The 17,032-nt window shown below is 31.8% G+C and overlaps 1 protein-coding gene across 1 annotated transcript; it reads left to right on the plus strand.

The window, feature by feature from the left end:
* The first annotated feature begins 1,604 nt into the window (after positions 1-1,604).
* LOC132735771 (mucin-2-like) lies at positions 1,605-16,868 on the plus strand. The gene is made up of 12 exons (XM_060722762.1): positions 1,605-1,765; positions 2,275-2,454; positions 3,743-3,889; positions 4,410-4,580; positions 5,090-5,269; positions 9,271-9,417; positions 12,489-12,659; positions 13,113-13,385; positions 13,867-14,199; positions 14,759-15,061; positions 15,461-15,772; positions 15,992-16,868. The coding sequence occupies exons 1-12, from the start codon at positions 1,660-1,662 to the stop codon at positions 16,072-16,074; spliced, it is 2,406 nt and encodes an 801-aa protein (XP_060578745.1). The 5' UTR covers positions 1,605-1,659; the 3' UTR covers positions 16,075-16,868.
* Positions 16,869-17,032: the final 164 nt, after the last annotated feature.

Here is a 17,032-nt window from a genome sequence, read left to right on the forward strand (position 1 = left end):
TCAAATTAAAGTTTTATTTTTTTTTCGATATTTCTAATTCAGATATTTATACCACGACATCTACAATAACTGAGACAGCTTCGGTGTCAATCACAGCCCCTGAAACGACATCTTTGGCAACAACTAAGCCCACAACTGTGGTGACCTCTACTGAAAATAAGGTTTCTTCAGAGACATCTATGAGACAGACGACATTCTCTGAAACGAATTCTTATATTAAAGGTAATATTTATTTTGCTATCGTTCTACTCTTTCTAAATACATTTTTAGGGTAGACCAGAAAAGTTATGCACAAATCGTCAGTGCAAAAAGGGTGCAGAGTCGGAAATATGCGCCGCAATCTGCGGTCACATCGTCAAACTCTTATAGTATATAAGTGACCCTATTTACTGAAAGCAAATCCATTGAAACTTGAAATATAACGTCTATAAATATATAGAAACTCAAATACTAGTATGCAATTTAATTTCAGATCTTTTTCATATTTGTAAGTTTCGCCCTGGTCAGTTCGAAACCAATAAAAACTGTGTTTAAATCTAGTACAAATGGTCATCTTTGCGAAAGGATTTGCTGAATTTTCTTATACTCAGATATAGTTCGAGATCTTCAAAAAATCTATCCTAACAAGTAACAAGAGCCAAATATTGAACAACACGCCGGAGTATAATGATTGCATACATTCACCATGTCCTTATCAATATACATTAAATGACTTCCTAAAAATAGATTTTTAAAACTTCTGTCGATTTTCTTGAGAATTTTCATAACATTAAAGTCTTCTTAATAAAAAATCGAGCTATTTAAAGTCCATTATCAGAATCAATCTGAATAGCTTTTTTTCCGACAATAGCTTTTCTTCTATATGTTGTTTTTTAAAACTTCTGTCGATTTTCTTGAGAATTTTTCAGTGCTCCTTTTTTTTGTTAGTAAGCTTTGCAGTAAGTCTCCCGTATTCAAATGTGGACATACTTGGAGAAGATCTATTGACAGGCACAATACGAACTGTGATGCCAAACATATTTCCAGGGCTTCAACCTGAAGATATCAATGATGTGTATGTTTTTTCGGCAAATGGTAATGCTTCAAATCATTGTTCTTATTTTCTAAAAAAACAAGATTACATTTTATTCAATTTCATCGGGCGCTTAATGTTTTGATTTAACATCCATTCTCAGAAAAATAACAAATATAATTATTGATTTGACTACCAGCAACTCATATCACATTCTTGAACATATTAAATTGCAGTACATGTATATCAAAACGCATTCCCAATCATGTAGGATAAAATATGTAGGGGAGGGTAGAATTTGGCCTATATAGATTTAAAGCATGCTACGACCCTGACTTTGCAGTAAAAACGATAAGAAATATGTTCAGAATATGATATTCTAATTATTTAAAGAAAAGAATCAACAGAAAAAAAGGCGACATTTCTACCAACTGAAATATTTTAACAGCACGTCCATTTGTAAGCTTTGAAATATTTGGGGTTTACAGTATATCGGTATGTTCAATATAATTCTAGACAGATTATTTTGATTTAGTAAAATGTGTGATGCTTAGAAAAATGATTTCTATTCCATCAACACAGGAGACTTAGGGATAACTATTGAAATAGCCCCTGCTACCGAAAATACCGATGCATTGATAAGTGCAATGGAAAATATTGTGGAATCTGGTCAGTCGTTTGACATTCCTGTTGGCTTCTTCCCAATAACTGTAACAACCATTCCAGGGTCTTTCGAAGTAATATATCCAGACAGTAAGTGGTTTTGATTATGTGGAACTTATTTAACATTATGTGTGCGATGATTGCTTAAAAGTTTAATTTCTTCTTATTATTTTTAAAAGACATTTATCATATCAACAATGAGGTATCAATAAAGCGGTTTGATTTTTTGCAGCATAATCCAGTGTTCAATTTCTTTCTATACATTTATACGAGTTTTTTTTGCAAATGCACCTTTTTTAAAATAGAAAATATTGGAATCGTTCTTGAATAGACATGAAGACTTTAGATATTTAGGGTATAAATACGCAGGTAATACAAGCTCCTTTGTTGCATCACTACCTAGAGCTTTCATCAACACAAAGAAAGACAGTTATAGAACATTCCCATTTAAAGTAATCATGAAGCTCGTCAAAAATGATTTTTGTTTAAGTTTCTTACCTGATTTGAATGTTGTGCGCTTCGGAAAAGGTTCTATCCTTGGTAAATATATAATCTGTGTCCATAATGATATTTTAAATATTTAGCTATTGCTTATTCAGATATTGATACCACGACATCTACAATAACTGAGGCAGTTTCGATAACAATCACAGCCCCTGAAGCGACATCTTTGCCAACAACCAAGCCCACAACTATGGTGACCTCTACCGAAAATAGGGTTTCTTCAGAGGCATCTTCGAGACAGACGACATTCTCTGAAACGAATTCTAATATTAAAGGTAATATTATTCTGCTGTCGTTATACTCTTTCTATGTACATTTTTTGAGGTTAGAACAGAAAAGTTATGTCAAGTACACAAGTCGTCAGTGCAAAGTAGGTGCAGAGTCGGAAATATGCGCCGCAATCTGCGGTCCCATCCCCGAACTCTTATGGTAATTAAGTGACCACCTTATTTATACCTATTAATTGAAAGCCAATACTAGCCACTGAAACTTGAAATATAACATCTATAAATATATAGAAACTCAAATATGCAGTTTAATTGCAGATCTTTTTCATATTCGTAAGTTTCACCCTGGCCAGTTCGAAACCAATAAAAACTGTGTTTAACTCTGGTACAAATGCTTATCTTCGTGAAAGGATTTACTGAATTGTCTCATACTCATATATGGTTGGAGATCTTCAAACAATCTATCCTAACAAATAACAAGAGCCCAAAACTGAACAACACGTCGGTGTATTATGGTTGCATACATTCACCGTGCCCTTATTAATATACATTAGATGTCTACCTAAAATAGAGATCGTTTAAAAATTCTGTCGATTTTCTTGAGAATTTTCATATTCATTTAAATCTTCTTAATAAAACTGTTGAGCTATCCAAAGTCATTATTCAGAATCAATCTGAATAGCTTTTTTCCGACAATAGTTTTTCTTTCTATATGTTGTTTAATTAATTGCCAGGAATTATCTAGTATGGAGGTTTGATTGCATATATGAAATTTTGCGTCATGCATTATTCAGAATCAACCTGAATAGCTCTTTTCCTACAATAGTTTTACTTTCTATATGTTGTTCAATTAATTGCCAGGTATTATCTGGTATGGAGATTTGATTGCATATATGAATTTTAGCTTCATGCAGTGAATATAAGAAGAACAATTAGTTTCAAGTTACGAATATTAGAGGCAAATACATATACCAAATAGATTGCGCCAAAAGATTTACTTTTGTATCGAGATAGAATAATCTAAGCTCATAAATAGAAAATCCTAATTTTGCAAATATCTTGTTGACCAAATACAGATATTTTGAGTAAACCTTAATGTTGTTATATTCACATAGAAGGTTTAACCTTTATTTAGATAAAGGTCAAGCATATGATGCTTTTGCATTATTTGCTGTCAAATTCATCATTGCTCAATGCAGTATCAAGACAGATCATCGACAAAGCATGCAATAATCTCGAGCCGGCTTCATTTAACTAAATTTGTTCTTTTATCGCTGAAGTCTGTGCATCAAACAACAAATACATTAGAACTGTTCTCTTTTTTTTTGTTTGTTAGTAAGCTTTGCAGTAAGTCTCCCGTATTCAAATGTGGACATACTTGGAGAAGATCTGTTGACAGGCACAATACGAACTGTGATGCCAAACATATTTCCAGGGCTTCAACCTGAAGATATCAATGATGTGTATGTTTTTTCGGCAAATGGTAATGCTTCAAATCATTGTTCTTATTTTCTAAAAAAACAAGATTACATTTTATTCAATTTCATCGGGCGCTTAATGTTTTGATTTAACATCCATTCTCAGAAAAATAACAAATATAATTATTGATTTGACTACCAGCAACTCATATCACATTCTTGAACATATTAAATTGCAGTACATGTATATCAAAACGCATTCCCAATCATGTAGGATAAAATATGTAGGGGAGGGTAGAATTTGGCCTATATAGATTTAAAGCATGCTACGACCCTGACTTTGCAGTAAAAACGATAAGAAATATGTTCAGAATATGATATTCTAATTATTTAAAGAAAAGAATCAACAGAAAAAAAGGCGACATTTCTACCAACTGAAATATTTTAACAGCACGTCCATTTGTAAGCTTTGAAATATTTGGGGTTTACAGTATATCGGTATGTTCAATATAATTCTAGACAGATTATTTTGATTTAGTAAAATGTGTGATGCTTAGAAAAATGATTTCTATTCCATCAACACAGGAGACTTAGGGATAACTATTGAAATAGCCCCTGCTACCGAAAATACCGATGCATTGATAAGTGCAATGGAAAATATTGTGGAATCTGGTCAGTCGTTTGACATTCCTGTTGGCTTCTTCCCAATAACTGTAACAACCATTCCAGGGTCTTTCGAAGTAATATATCCAGACAGTAAGTGGTTTTGATTATGTGGAACTTATTTAACATTATGTGTGCGATGATTGCTTAAAAGTTTAATTTCTTCTTATTATTTTTAAAAGACATTTATCATATCAACAATGAGGTATCAATAAAGCGGTTTGATTTTTTGCAGCATAATCCAGTGTTCAATTTCTTTCTATACATTTATACGAGTTTTTTTTGCAAATGCACCTTTTTTAAAATAGAAAATATTGGAATCGTTCTTGAATAGACATGAAGACTTTAGATATTTAGGGTATAAATACGCAGGTAATACAAGCTCCTTTGTTGCATCACTACCTAGAGCTTTCATCAACACAAAGAAAGACAGTTATAGAACATTCCCATTTAAAGTAATCATGAAGCTCGTCAAAAATGATTTTTGTTTAAGTTTCTTACCTGATTTGAATGTTGTGCGCTTCGGAAAAGGTTCTATCCTTGGTAAATATATAATCTGTGTCCATAATGATATTTTAAATATATAGCTATTGCTTATTCAGATATTGATACCACGACATCTACAATAACTGAGACAGCTTCGATATCAATCACAGCCCCTGAAACGACATCTTTGGCAACAACTAAGCCCACAACTATAGTGACCTCTATCGAAAATAAGGTTTATTCAGAGGCATCTACGAGACAGACGACATTCTCTGAAACGAATTCTAATATCAAAGGTAATATTATTCTGCTGTCGTTATACTCTTTCTATGTATATTTTTGAGGGTAGAACAGAAAAGTTTCATGTATCCCAAGTGCACAACTCTTCCAGTACAATATATGATATTCTCAAGTGTATTTAATATGCATTAAGGTTGGTGATACGAAATCTTTTAAACAAGCAGCATATAAAGCGTCAAAGCCTCACCAACAACGACAGCTTTTATTGATGATTTTGTTTATAGACTATTTCAATTTAAAATAAATATGCAAATCTTAACTGATTTAAAGTAATAATATTTTGCATGTTCAAAAGTTTTTTGCTTCGGAAGAGACTTTCCCCTATTTAATTTGCATCTAATTAAATCTAGAAGCACTGAAGCTATTTTAACTAAGCTGTTGATACCATATCATTTGTCACAGCCGAGGCATTTTCACTTCCAACAACACTCACCGGAACGACATCTATGGCAACAACTATTACCATAGCTTTTTACATTTAAGTACTCCGATGTTGAATATGTGTATCTCCTGAATAAAACTAGAAATTGCTAAGTATTGTATTGCGGTTTTTAAGACGTGCAATACACATTTTTTACAGAATAAAGGTCTCGACTCAATAAAAATGCCGTTACAGGATTTAGAACATTATTCAAGATAGCATGTTCTGAAACTGAAACTTATTTAGTCATCCCAGAGGTCACTGAATGCCAGGGACGGCTAGTTGATGATGAATGTAAATGTTGACGTACGCTTGTACATGTTTCTTTTTGACACATGAACTTATTTTTCATATTGGTTAGCTCTATTGCCGGACATGATTCCGGGCTGCCAATTGCAACACCTGATTTTTTCAGTTTTCCGGATCTTAATAAAAGAGCGCAATTCTTCGTAAGATAGTAGCTTAATTAAAATACATATTGTTACTAGTATACTATCATGTAACAAAATTTATACAAAATGAGCTGGTTCTCAGATAAATGATTATATCCAAGCAGCTAATCGTGAATATTTTTGCTTTTTGTAAATTTTATTCGTCAACCTTTCTTCGAAATATGTCATGATTTCTTTGAATAAAGTGCATATTGTCATGTAGATTTGATGACACAAACATGACATGATTATGTTATTATCGTAACAATTACAGGTCAACAATCCATTTTTTTTGAAGAAAAAAAAAATCATATTACTTTGCACTAGATGTGTTTATCGTAAATAAGTGATCTTAATTTTTATGTTAACTGAAAGACAATACAAGCCACTGAAAATGAAATGAAAATTTTTCCAGAAGTTCAAATATCCACTTTAATTTCATATATTTCTCTTATAACTACGATTGAATTTAGCCGGTTTGAACCTAGTACATTAAAACTGTGTTTTGCTGTAATACAAAGTTGTTGTGATCTTATTGAAATGGGGACAGCTTCTTTGTGACCGTGTTTACTCAAATATGGTTCTAGTTCCACAAATTGTCTACCTAATATAGTAACAAAAGGCTTTTACGAAGCCTTGAAGGACACGCCGATAGATTATGAGTGTATACATTAAATGATCAAAACTTTAACAATTAATCTAACACGATCCGCATTTTCCCTATTAAACATAGAAGAACAGAAAGTGTGTGTGTTATTATGCAACATATGCACAGTTTGACGTTCTATATTTAGACATGTGACGTAATCATTATACACGTGGCGTAACCACTAAAAATCCGACGCGCTGAAAATAAGTACGGAAACAAACCAGGCGCAATTTTGCTTAACTATCAAGCACGGCAACATTTATTTGTTGATGTCGTGTTAGAATCGAAATAATATATCCAAAATTAGTGATTTTTTCGCTTGATAACATCACTGTTTGTCGTTCGGATGCGCATCATTATATCACGCGGGCTACGCCCTCGTGATATAATTCCGCGCAACAGTAATGTTATTGAGCGATAAAATCACTGTTTGGGATATATTATTTCTTAATTCAAATAAGAGGTTTGATGAAATCCGGTTATCCTCAAGATATTTTCAAGATTTTCATATTGATTCTATTCTTCTTATTCAAACCGTCAAGCTATACGAAGTCGTTTCTCGGTATTAATTCAAATAATTCATTCCTACAATATTTACCTTTCTGTACTTTTATCAATGCACTGTTAGGTTTACGAAGACACAGCTTTAAAATGAAACAAGTAGGCAGAAAGTCAAATTGAATTATATTATTGTTGTTTAAGAGAAATGGTACTTAATGTTCATATTTTGTTTTACGCGGCTGTTATGCTTCTTCGACGTGGCTTATGCTTTCGATGAAAAAGGAGCACTTTATATATGTAAAAGGCTCAAAGTCTTTAGTGAGTCTCTTTCTTCATTGGTATTTCTTAATAGAAAATATCGTTATATATGAATGATATAACTACTCCTTGACGGTTACGTACAAAAAGATAGGATTAAATTACTGCTTATACCATAGCATTGACTGTAGTATGTACATCAACTTCTGAGGTATTTGACAAAAATGTTGATATAAAGTTTACTTCCTCAATCTCCCTGTAACTATAGTGATGTGGTAGCTCTAATAGAATAGTCACTGAGGGTGATTCGGCATCTGGACAGTATAGTACGGTTAGTACCACTAATAGTAGTAGAGTATAGACTCTTTTCACAGGAAAAATGGTATTCTGCAACTGGACGGCGATATCAATGATGAATAGAATTGCACACATTTATTCATAAATGTGACGGGATCGTAGATTAAGTAACACAAATACAGGATGACACGGAAGAAATACTACTGTTTTAATCTATTGCACGATATGATATAGTAAAGACGGTATTTCCTTAGAGAGGCGATTCTTTAGCACCTTTTTCTTTATTATGGTTGAAAACAGACTCCTTACTTAATCATCTATGTGCCTGACGGTTCTCACCTATTGATGACACTGTAGCACTGAAGATATTTTTATCTTTAAATGACACTTTACGTCACTTGAGTATAACACAAACTTGTAGAAATTCTATTATTTTAATACGGTACTATAGTATTTGAGACACTTGTACTGCAGATAATTTACCATAAATGCGATAATTTAGCACATAATTTAACACTGCTGATCACTTAATAACTCCATGGAATATCACTTAGATAACAGAAGCCAACATTTATCTCTGATGACATTGTTTAAGTAGTAGTAACACTTCACACAGATTATATTAATGAAGCACTGATATTAATTAGATATAAGATTCTGTAACACTTATGAAAATGATTGCTATAACTGACGGTAATTCACTAACATAGTATACAACATAAACATACTTATATTACGGTGTAAAAGCACTGACTTCCTATTCATTCTCATAACGGTACTATAACCGTATTCTATAATTGATTGTATTTTATCACTACAGGACTGACGGTTCTTTTCATTATTGACGGTACTTTATATCACTAAGAAACTAGATAACGGTAATTACGGACCTTACTTTATATCGTTATTAACGTTACGGAAAACTGACTCCCTCTATTTATAAGACTTAAATCATGACATCATAATAAGTACTCGCTTCAATTAAAACAGAAATTTATTTCTTTTATTAACATATAAACTAGTTTGTTTATATGTAACTTCGGTGGATCGGGTAACTTTCTCGAACTTTTTGCTCAGCTATTCTTTTACCGATTGAGACGAATAAAATGTCATTGGAATCGTTGTAAGACAGGCTTTATCTCAGAGTATTGATCTGATAAACTTTTAAGTTCTAAGTTGCTTGAAAGAGCTAAAAGGTTCATAAAACATGCAATACATATAATTCAGGCTTATAACAACCATTTCTTTCATTCATTAAATATGGCCTTGATTAATTATGTAATATTATATATACATGTATTAACATAAATCTCTGGAGGTTCTAAACAGTATCAAGAAAAATCATAGACATCGCAAGCATCCTATAATTTCCAGATTCAATCAACTAAATGTATTCTTTTATTGCTATACTCCCTAGAGTTTCTCATTTTTGTTATTTAGCAAGCTTTGCAGTAAACCAACCGTATTCATATGTGGACATAATTGGGGAAGGTGTGTTGATAAGCACAATACGGACGGTGATGCCGAGCTTAATAACTGGACTTCAAATTGAGGATATCAAAGATGTGTCAGTTCATTCAACAAACGGTAATTATTGAAAACCTTTTTTTTTTCATTTCGATTTTTTTTTCTTAATTTTATCTTTGTAAGAAAGTACGGATTTCACAAAAGTATTTAATTGTGCGTTTTCAGTCCTTACAATGATTTAAAACACATACTTATTATTATTATTTTTTTTTTAATGCGTTTATTTAAGGTCGCCGCCGGAAACCCATATGGGCGACCGTACACTCAAGTCGGGCCATCCTAGGGCGTCCCGCCGAGATTTTTTCGTTGATTTTTTTTCCAGCTTTATTGGTGGAGGAAGACACCAGGTGCCCCTCCGGTCATTATTTCAGGCACGAGCGGACACCTGGGTAGAACCACCGACCTTCCGTAAGCCAGCTGGATGGCTTCCTCACATGAAAGATTTCCACCCGAGTGAGGATCGAACCTACAGCGGTGAGGGACCTGTGATCTCAAGTCAGCGACCTTAACCACTCGGCCACGGAGGCCCCACAACACATACTTACGTGTGTCATTTGATATTTATGTAGGCAAAAAAGGAATTTTCTTTCTTGAAACATACTTTACTTTGCAGGGAAAAAATAGCTTCAAAGTTTATAAAGCAGCATGCCTCCAGATTCATGCTAATTTTCCTGAATATTAAGAAAGTTTGAGCTATTTATGCAATATTTTAATAATTCATACAGCATTTACAATCAACGAAAATGATCAAAATATGTCAACATATGCAAACATATTCAAAACAAACCTTAGTCACGTAGTAGAAACATTGCGATAAATATACCTTCTGTTAGAAAAGATATTTAGAACATCGAATAGGCAATATAAATACATACATACCAAACAGTTATCAGTAAAATGGCATCATAGAAATTAATTTTGTTTTAGAAATTATTAAAAGGCGGATTTGTTTCATATTTAATGTCATATTATATGAAATCAAACTGAATATGCTCTTTCGTCTTTCATCTTTCTATACTGACAAGTACGATATTAATTTCAGCACAAAAACAGTGAACCGATCATAATGTTTAGGTTTTTTATTATTTCATTCAATTAAAATCACACAGTACTTTCAACTTGGGTAGACTTTATTTTAGTCGTTGTTGCATATGTACAAATATTGATGTACCTCATTTTTGTTTAATTTTTCATTTAGTTGTTAAAATATTTTTTGGAATCGTCAAATCACAATATTGTGTGGTATGGGTTATTGAAACACATAAGGCCAATGTCGTGGCAAATCGTTGTTGTAGCGGAAGTTTTCCTCCAGATCTTGTATGCCTCGAAATTTTGATTTGCCATCTCCTTTCATTCTTGCAGATCTACCATACAATCCAAAATTAAGTAATTGATTTCTTTCTCAAATGAATATACATATTTTTTCTTTCCTAAATTACAACTACTATTTAATCTTTGCTCTTAAACCTGTGTGTCAATGTAATAAAAAAATTGCGCAAAGTTTTTATTTTGATTAATTTATTTAACAATAAACATATGTAAATATTTTCTTCTTATGATTATATTGTTACATGTATAAACATTATGATAATTAAATTTCTTATTATCATCATCAGCAGCAGCAGCATCATCTTCATCATCTTCATCATTATCATTACCAAAATCATCATCATTATTATTTTTGTTATCATTACCCTTATCATTATTGTTGTTGTTTTTATGCAATACAGTTAGTAATTAATTTCAATTAACCTTAACTCGTTTATCTTTTTACATTAATACCTACAGTAAATTGTCCTAGTTCTGAAGCTTATGTAAGCTCGTAATTTTGCTAAAGCTGATACTGGTATAACAGAGTTGTGACAAATGCTAATTTAAAAAAAGACGATCTCAATCTGTAAACAGTGGATATTTAACGTTTGTGTAATATCTTGAAATTGCAGTGTCCACTTTGATTGTGTTCAATTTATTATGAACTCGGCTTTTATACATTAAATCTTAAATATATGTGATGTTTGTTGTCCGGTTAAAATGATTATTGATCTAAATTGACAAAAACTAGGTAAAAATGTTATAACACTGTATAAATAGTTATTTGATTAATATGTATGTGTTTACAGCTGACAGATATACGTTACATAATTATTTAATCTTATTCATTTTATTTTTTCTACATACTATACAAACAACAAAGTGCTGTCTGGTGGAAAAAGTTAAATAACGTTTCACCAAACAAATAAATGAAAATAAATCGGATGCATGCGTTATTTTATCATCCTCTTTTGTTTCAAATATCAAACTATCCCTTTTAACAGAGAATCATTAATATATCATTTAAACCTTTTTTAATCTTCTTTAATAACAATTATAAACAATGTCCCTTCTTATGCATTAAAAGGTAAGAGGAATATTCCTCAATGTATTTTCATTTAAATTACACCATACGAGACTAAATATTGATTTTGGTCGGAGAATGAGCCCATGAAAAAGGAAAAGAACAGTATCATTTGTAAACATACAGTAAGTTTCCTTAACGTCTGGGAACTTGCACCAGACAGAATAAATACCGTAACTGATTCTTATACATAGAGTAATATTCCCCTAACTTTTCAATTTTAAGCAATACAACAGAAGCAATATATTGAGTATTCCAAAATAGATGAATATTCATCTATGTCAGCTGATAGTATCTCTACACGGAAGATTCATTCTATAAATTTGTTGTTTAAATTGTTCCTTTATGTCAGCCCAGGAAAAAGCCATCTGGAAGTTCCTTTCTTATTCTGAAACACATTTACTGCAACGTCACTCATTAATCGCGCATAACATGTAGATCATTACTCGGGTCTTAATTTTTTTTATCCTTTTTTTAAAGCTTTAGTACAATCTCCTTCAGTGTGATTTTCTTGAAATACTCTGGCTCATATGGAGGCATGCGTTTTTAATGTAATATTGTGATTACATTATATTCGACTGGAAAGAAAGCGGCATATTTTACGGAATTAAAAGATTATAATTGCAAAAGCAATATCAGTTTGGTAAAAAAAAAAAAAACATAAAAAATATGTGGTACACAATATATTTACATATTTATTATGGTTAAAATATTGAATTTTATTCAATAAACACAGGAAACATTGGGACAACTATAGAAATAGATCCTGCAACAGATAACATTGACGAAGTGCTTCAATCAATAGAAACGTTTGTGGATACTTCTCAATCTTTTGACATTCCTCTAGGCTTCTTTACAATAACTGTAGAAGCCATTCCGGGATCTTTTAAAGTAGTATACCCGGACAGTAAGTTGTCTTCCATATTTGACACCAATGCATTGGCATTTACTCAATTATAACATAAAATGTCTCTTCTTTATTTCGTAATAATTATTTTTCATTTATTTACAGTATTATGATTTTGAATTTCAGCGTCTGATTTAAAAAACTACATTGAACAATATGTTTCCTTTGAATCGGCGTGTTTCTTGAAATTTTGATATGTTCTGTCAGTTATAAGCATGGGGTAAAAAAAATGAACACTTCCTAGCAAAAAAAGCGTTTAGACGTTTTGTTATATTAACAATGAATATAACTATAATGCTAATATTTAGAATTTTTTTATTTGAAGCAAATATATGAATGTCTGTGTTTTTCTATAAACGTTTGTAAACATCTTTTCGCATGCTAAGTGTCTCGGGAGATGTTTAACATTTTGTAAAGTTATTCTTTCAATCAATGAAGCTGTTTCTATTTTAGCTTATGGTATTACCCCTTCCATGATAACTTCAAAGTCATCAGCCTATCAAACCTTTCGAAAATCCGAACCAACATCGTCGTCCTTTGCCGCAACTTCTACGACCCCAACTGTGACAAGTCCTACTGAGGCAGCATCCGTTCAAACTTCACTTCCTGAAACAACATCCATGGCAACAGGTAGTGCAACAGGTGCTGTGATATCTACTGAAACTATTTCTACAGAATCATTTGTACTTCAAACGACGTGGGCTGAAACAAGTCCTATTATTAAAGGTAATGTTTTATTTTATTATCATTACATTATATAACTGCGTGATACATTTGATATTTTACAGTTTAAATTTAAGGATGTTAAGGGCAAATATATTGCATAATAACTGTAAAAAAAAGCTTTGCTATAAAAGTTTCGCTTTTAAATAATCAAAATGAAATCTTATTGAAAGTTTATCAACTAAGAACAATATCTTGATAACAAAATTTTTTCAAATAATCATCAATAGTTTCAATGTTACAATTTTATTCATCTTGGTTATTTTGCAAGGATTTTTTCCTAGGAAAGGACAAATTGATGGCCCTTTCATAGAATTCACATTGGAACAAAGCGGTTTCTTCGAAATTGCAAGTTTTTTCCAAATTCTTTTTAATTGTCATATTGTAATTAAAGAGGTGTGCAATGATTAACATAACCAAATTTGTGTTTTTCTAGAGTTGCATTGCCTTAGCTTAACAACTTTTTATCTTCCTTTAATTGAAGCTTTAACCACTAAAGTTGCTTCCACTTTTGATATTGATACAACATCTTCTTTAATTACGTCTCCGTCAACCGATGAAACGAGTAAGTCGAAATTTAATGAAACCACTGACAAGAAACCGACTTTTTTCACACCAATTATGACTCAAATTGTGACAAGTGCTACTGAGCCAAGTTCCATTCCAACCACCACACTCTCTGAAATGACATCCGAGGGAACAGTTAGAACCACAACTTCTGTTACTTTCACTGACAATACTCCCACACAGTCAGCTTCATCACTAAAGATGTACAGTGAAACGAGTTCTATTACTGAAACAAGTCCTATTATTAAAGGTAATGTTTTCATTTATTATCATTACATTATATAACTGCGTGGTACATTTGATACTCCTATTAGCATTTCCGAGCATAATTGTTTGCACTTTTAAATAAATGCGGTAAATATTTTACAGTTTAAATTTAAAGATGTTAAGGGCAAATATATTGCAAAATAATTGTAAAAAAAACTTTGCTATAAAAGTTTCGCTTTTAAATAATCAAAATGAAATCTTATTGAAAGTTTATCAACTAAGAACAATATCTTGATAACAAAATGTTTTCAAATAATCGTCAATAGTTTCAATGTTACAATTTTATTCATCTTGATCATTTTGCAAGGAAAGGACAAATTGATGGCCCTTTCATAGAATTCACATTGGAACAAAGCGGTTTCTTCGAAATTGCAAGTTTTTTTTCCAGATTCTTTTTAATTGTCATATTGTAATTAAAGAGGTGTGCAATGATTAACATATTAACCAAATTTGTGTTTTTCTAGAGTTGCATTGCCTTAGCTTAACAACTTTTTTTCTTCCTTTAATTAAAACTTTAACCACTAGAGTTGCTTCCACTTTAGATATTGATACAACATCTTCTTTAATTACGTCTCCGCCAACCGATGAAACGAGTAAGTCGAAATTTACTGAAACCACTGTCAAGAAACCGACTTTTTTCACATCAATTATGACTCAAATTGTGACAAGTGCTACTGAGCGAAGTTCCATTCCAACCACCACACTCTCTGAAATGACATCCGAGGGAACAGTTAGAACCACAACTTCTGTTACTTTCACTGACAATACTCCCACACAGTCAGCTTCATCACAAAAGATGTACAGTGAAACGAGTTCTATTACTGAAACAAGTCCTATTATTAAAGGTAATGTTTTCATTCTTTTGAATAATCACATTACCTTATTGTGTGTAATAGTGTGAACTGGTATTGCCTATCGAACACTTCTTGAACTGTTGTATTCAGTTAGATAAAGAAACTGTAAATAACTTAAAAATATATCATTATCATAAATTAAAACAAACGGATCATTCGAAATTGCATTTTCATAAATCTTTAATAAATTTTTAAATAGTTATTTAAAGGTATAACAAGATAAGCATAACCGAAACGGGACATAAGCCGCTTACTTAAGTTTCAAAGTTTTATTATTTTCGGCAGCTTGGATTTTTATAAAGAATCTGACGCTAATGTTAAACGAATCTTCCAATTTTAAGTGAACTTTTTAAATCTTGTGTTCTCTAAATTTTATGTTTCCTATTGTAGCCTTAACCACTAAAGTCGCGTCGACTTTGGAAATTGATACTACCTCTTCGTTGATAACTTCGAAGACTTCTACGTCTACCGACGGACGTTTCAGTGGGTCCGCATTAACTGAAACGACTTTCAATGAGCTGTCTATTGCAACATCTATGTCACCAACTGTGGCAAGTCCTGAGACAAGTGTCATTCCGACCTCAATTCTTGAAACGACTTCCATGGCAAAAGCTAATTCCACAACTACTGTGACCTCTAAAAGAAATACTCCTACAGAATCAGTGTCATTTCAAACAACGTACACCGAAACGAATTCTAATGGTAATTCTAAACTTTTCATTCTTATTTAATGCAGAATATATGTTTGTGTAGCTTTTCATAATTTCGTTTACCGGTTTTGGAATATGCATGTGTACAGTTAGATTTATAGACGTTAAATTACTAAATCCTGATCAACGTTATCAGACATGTCTTTAATAGTAAATTCTGGCTCAAACTAATTTGAAATGAATTATGCAATTTCTTATTTTTTAATTTCAGGCTGTGCACAAGTAGTCAACCTTCCGGATATATATCACGGAGTGACAGTTGGCCTTTCAATTTTGCTTTACATTTTCTTTTAAAATTGAAACTTTCATGGTAAAAAAAACACACACCAACATTTACCTTTTCATTTATATTTAAGTAAAATTAAGTTTTTATAACCGCTACTGTACATATTACTTACGTACACTTTTAATAAGAAGTGTATTGATATTGACTTGCTCTTGAAATTTTGATATTTGTCCCTTTTTAACTGTTTTCATGTGTTAAACCCTGTAAATATTATTTGTATTTTTTCAATTGATTGGGGGTATAATTGGTGTGATTAGAGTTAAAGCCACTTCAAAGAATCTAGTACTTTACTAACTGATGAAGAAGAGAATATGTAGATATTTTATACAACAAGAATTACGAAGAAATTTGCCTAAAGGACTTCATTCTTTGAATTTTAAGTGACTTTAGATATTGTATTATTCAACAATTGTTATGAAAGTCACACCAAAACATTTTTGTTTAAAGCAAGGAATCGCATCTTAAGTGACATATGATCAAATATATTTAGAAATATTCTTGGAACCATCATAACACATTGGAATATATTGAATTTTAAACACAGGTGAAACGAGCTTACTTAAGAAATAAGAAAGGCTTTGGCTTGAAAAATTTAGACTTGTGATCAAACAGAATTTAACGTATTTTTAATTCTGCGTTGCCTGGATACTAAATGTAACTCTAGATATTATTGAACAAATCATATATTTGTGAGTCACACTTTGTTTACTTTTAAGTATGTCTTTTCTTCTGCTTTATTGTCTTTTTAGCCGTTTACAGTGACATACAGAAATAAATTCGTTTCTGTTTAATGTTTTATGCTTTTATTTATGAAAACCATGTGTAGTTTGCTGGTTATAAAGCAGCCCGTGTTCGCTACTCCTTTTTCATTGTGGGTTTACATATATTATAACATATAAGGGTGTCGTTTATTCTCATATAAAACATGCAATTTTTCGTACATCCTTAAGTTTTACTCATATACTA

Source organism: Ruditapes philippinarum, unplaced genomic scaffold, assembly GCF_026571515.1.
Source record: "Ruditapes philippinarum isolate M1 unplaced genomic scaffold, ASM2657151v2 ctg3056_1_1_1_1, whole genome shotgun sequence".
NCBI classification, from domain to species: domain Eukaryota; kingdom Metazoa; phylum Mollusca; class Bivalvia; order Venerida; family Veneridae; genus Ruditapes; species Ruditapes philippinarum.

Coding starts and splice junctions, on each gene's coding strand:
- LOC132735771 (XM_060722762.1), top strand. CDS start 1,660: ATGGAAAATATTGTGGAATCTGGTCAGTCGTTTGACATTCCTGTTGGC. Junction 4,581..5,089: donor CGAAGTAATATATCCAGACA/GTAAGTGGTTTT, acceptor TTGCTTATTCAG/ATATTGATACCACGACATCT. Junction 12,660..13,112: donor TAAAGTAGTATACCCGGACA/GTAAGTTGTCTT, acceptor TTTCTATTTTAG/CTTATGGTATTACCCCTTCC.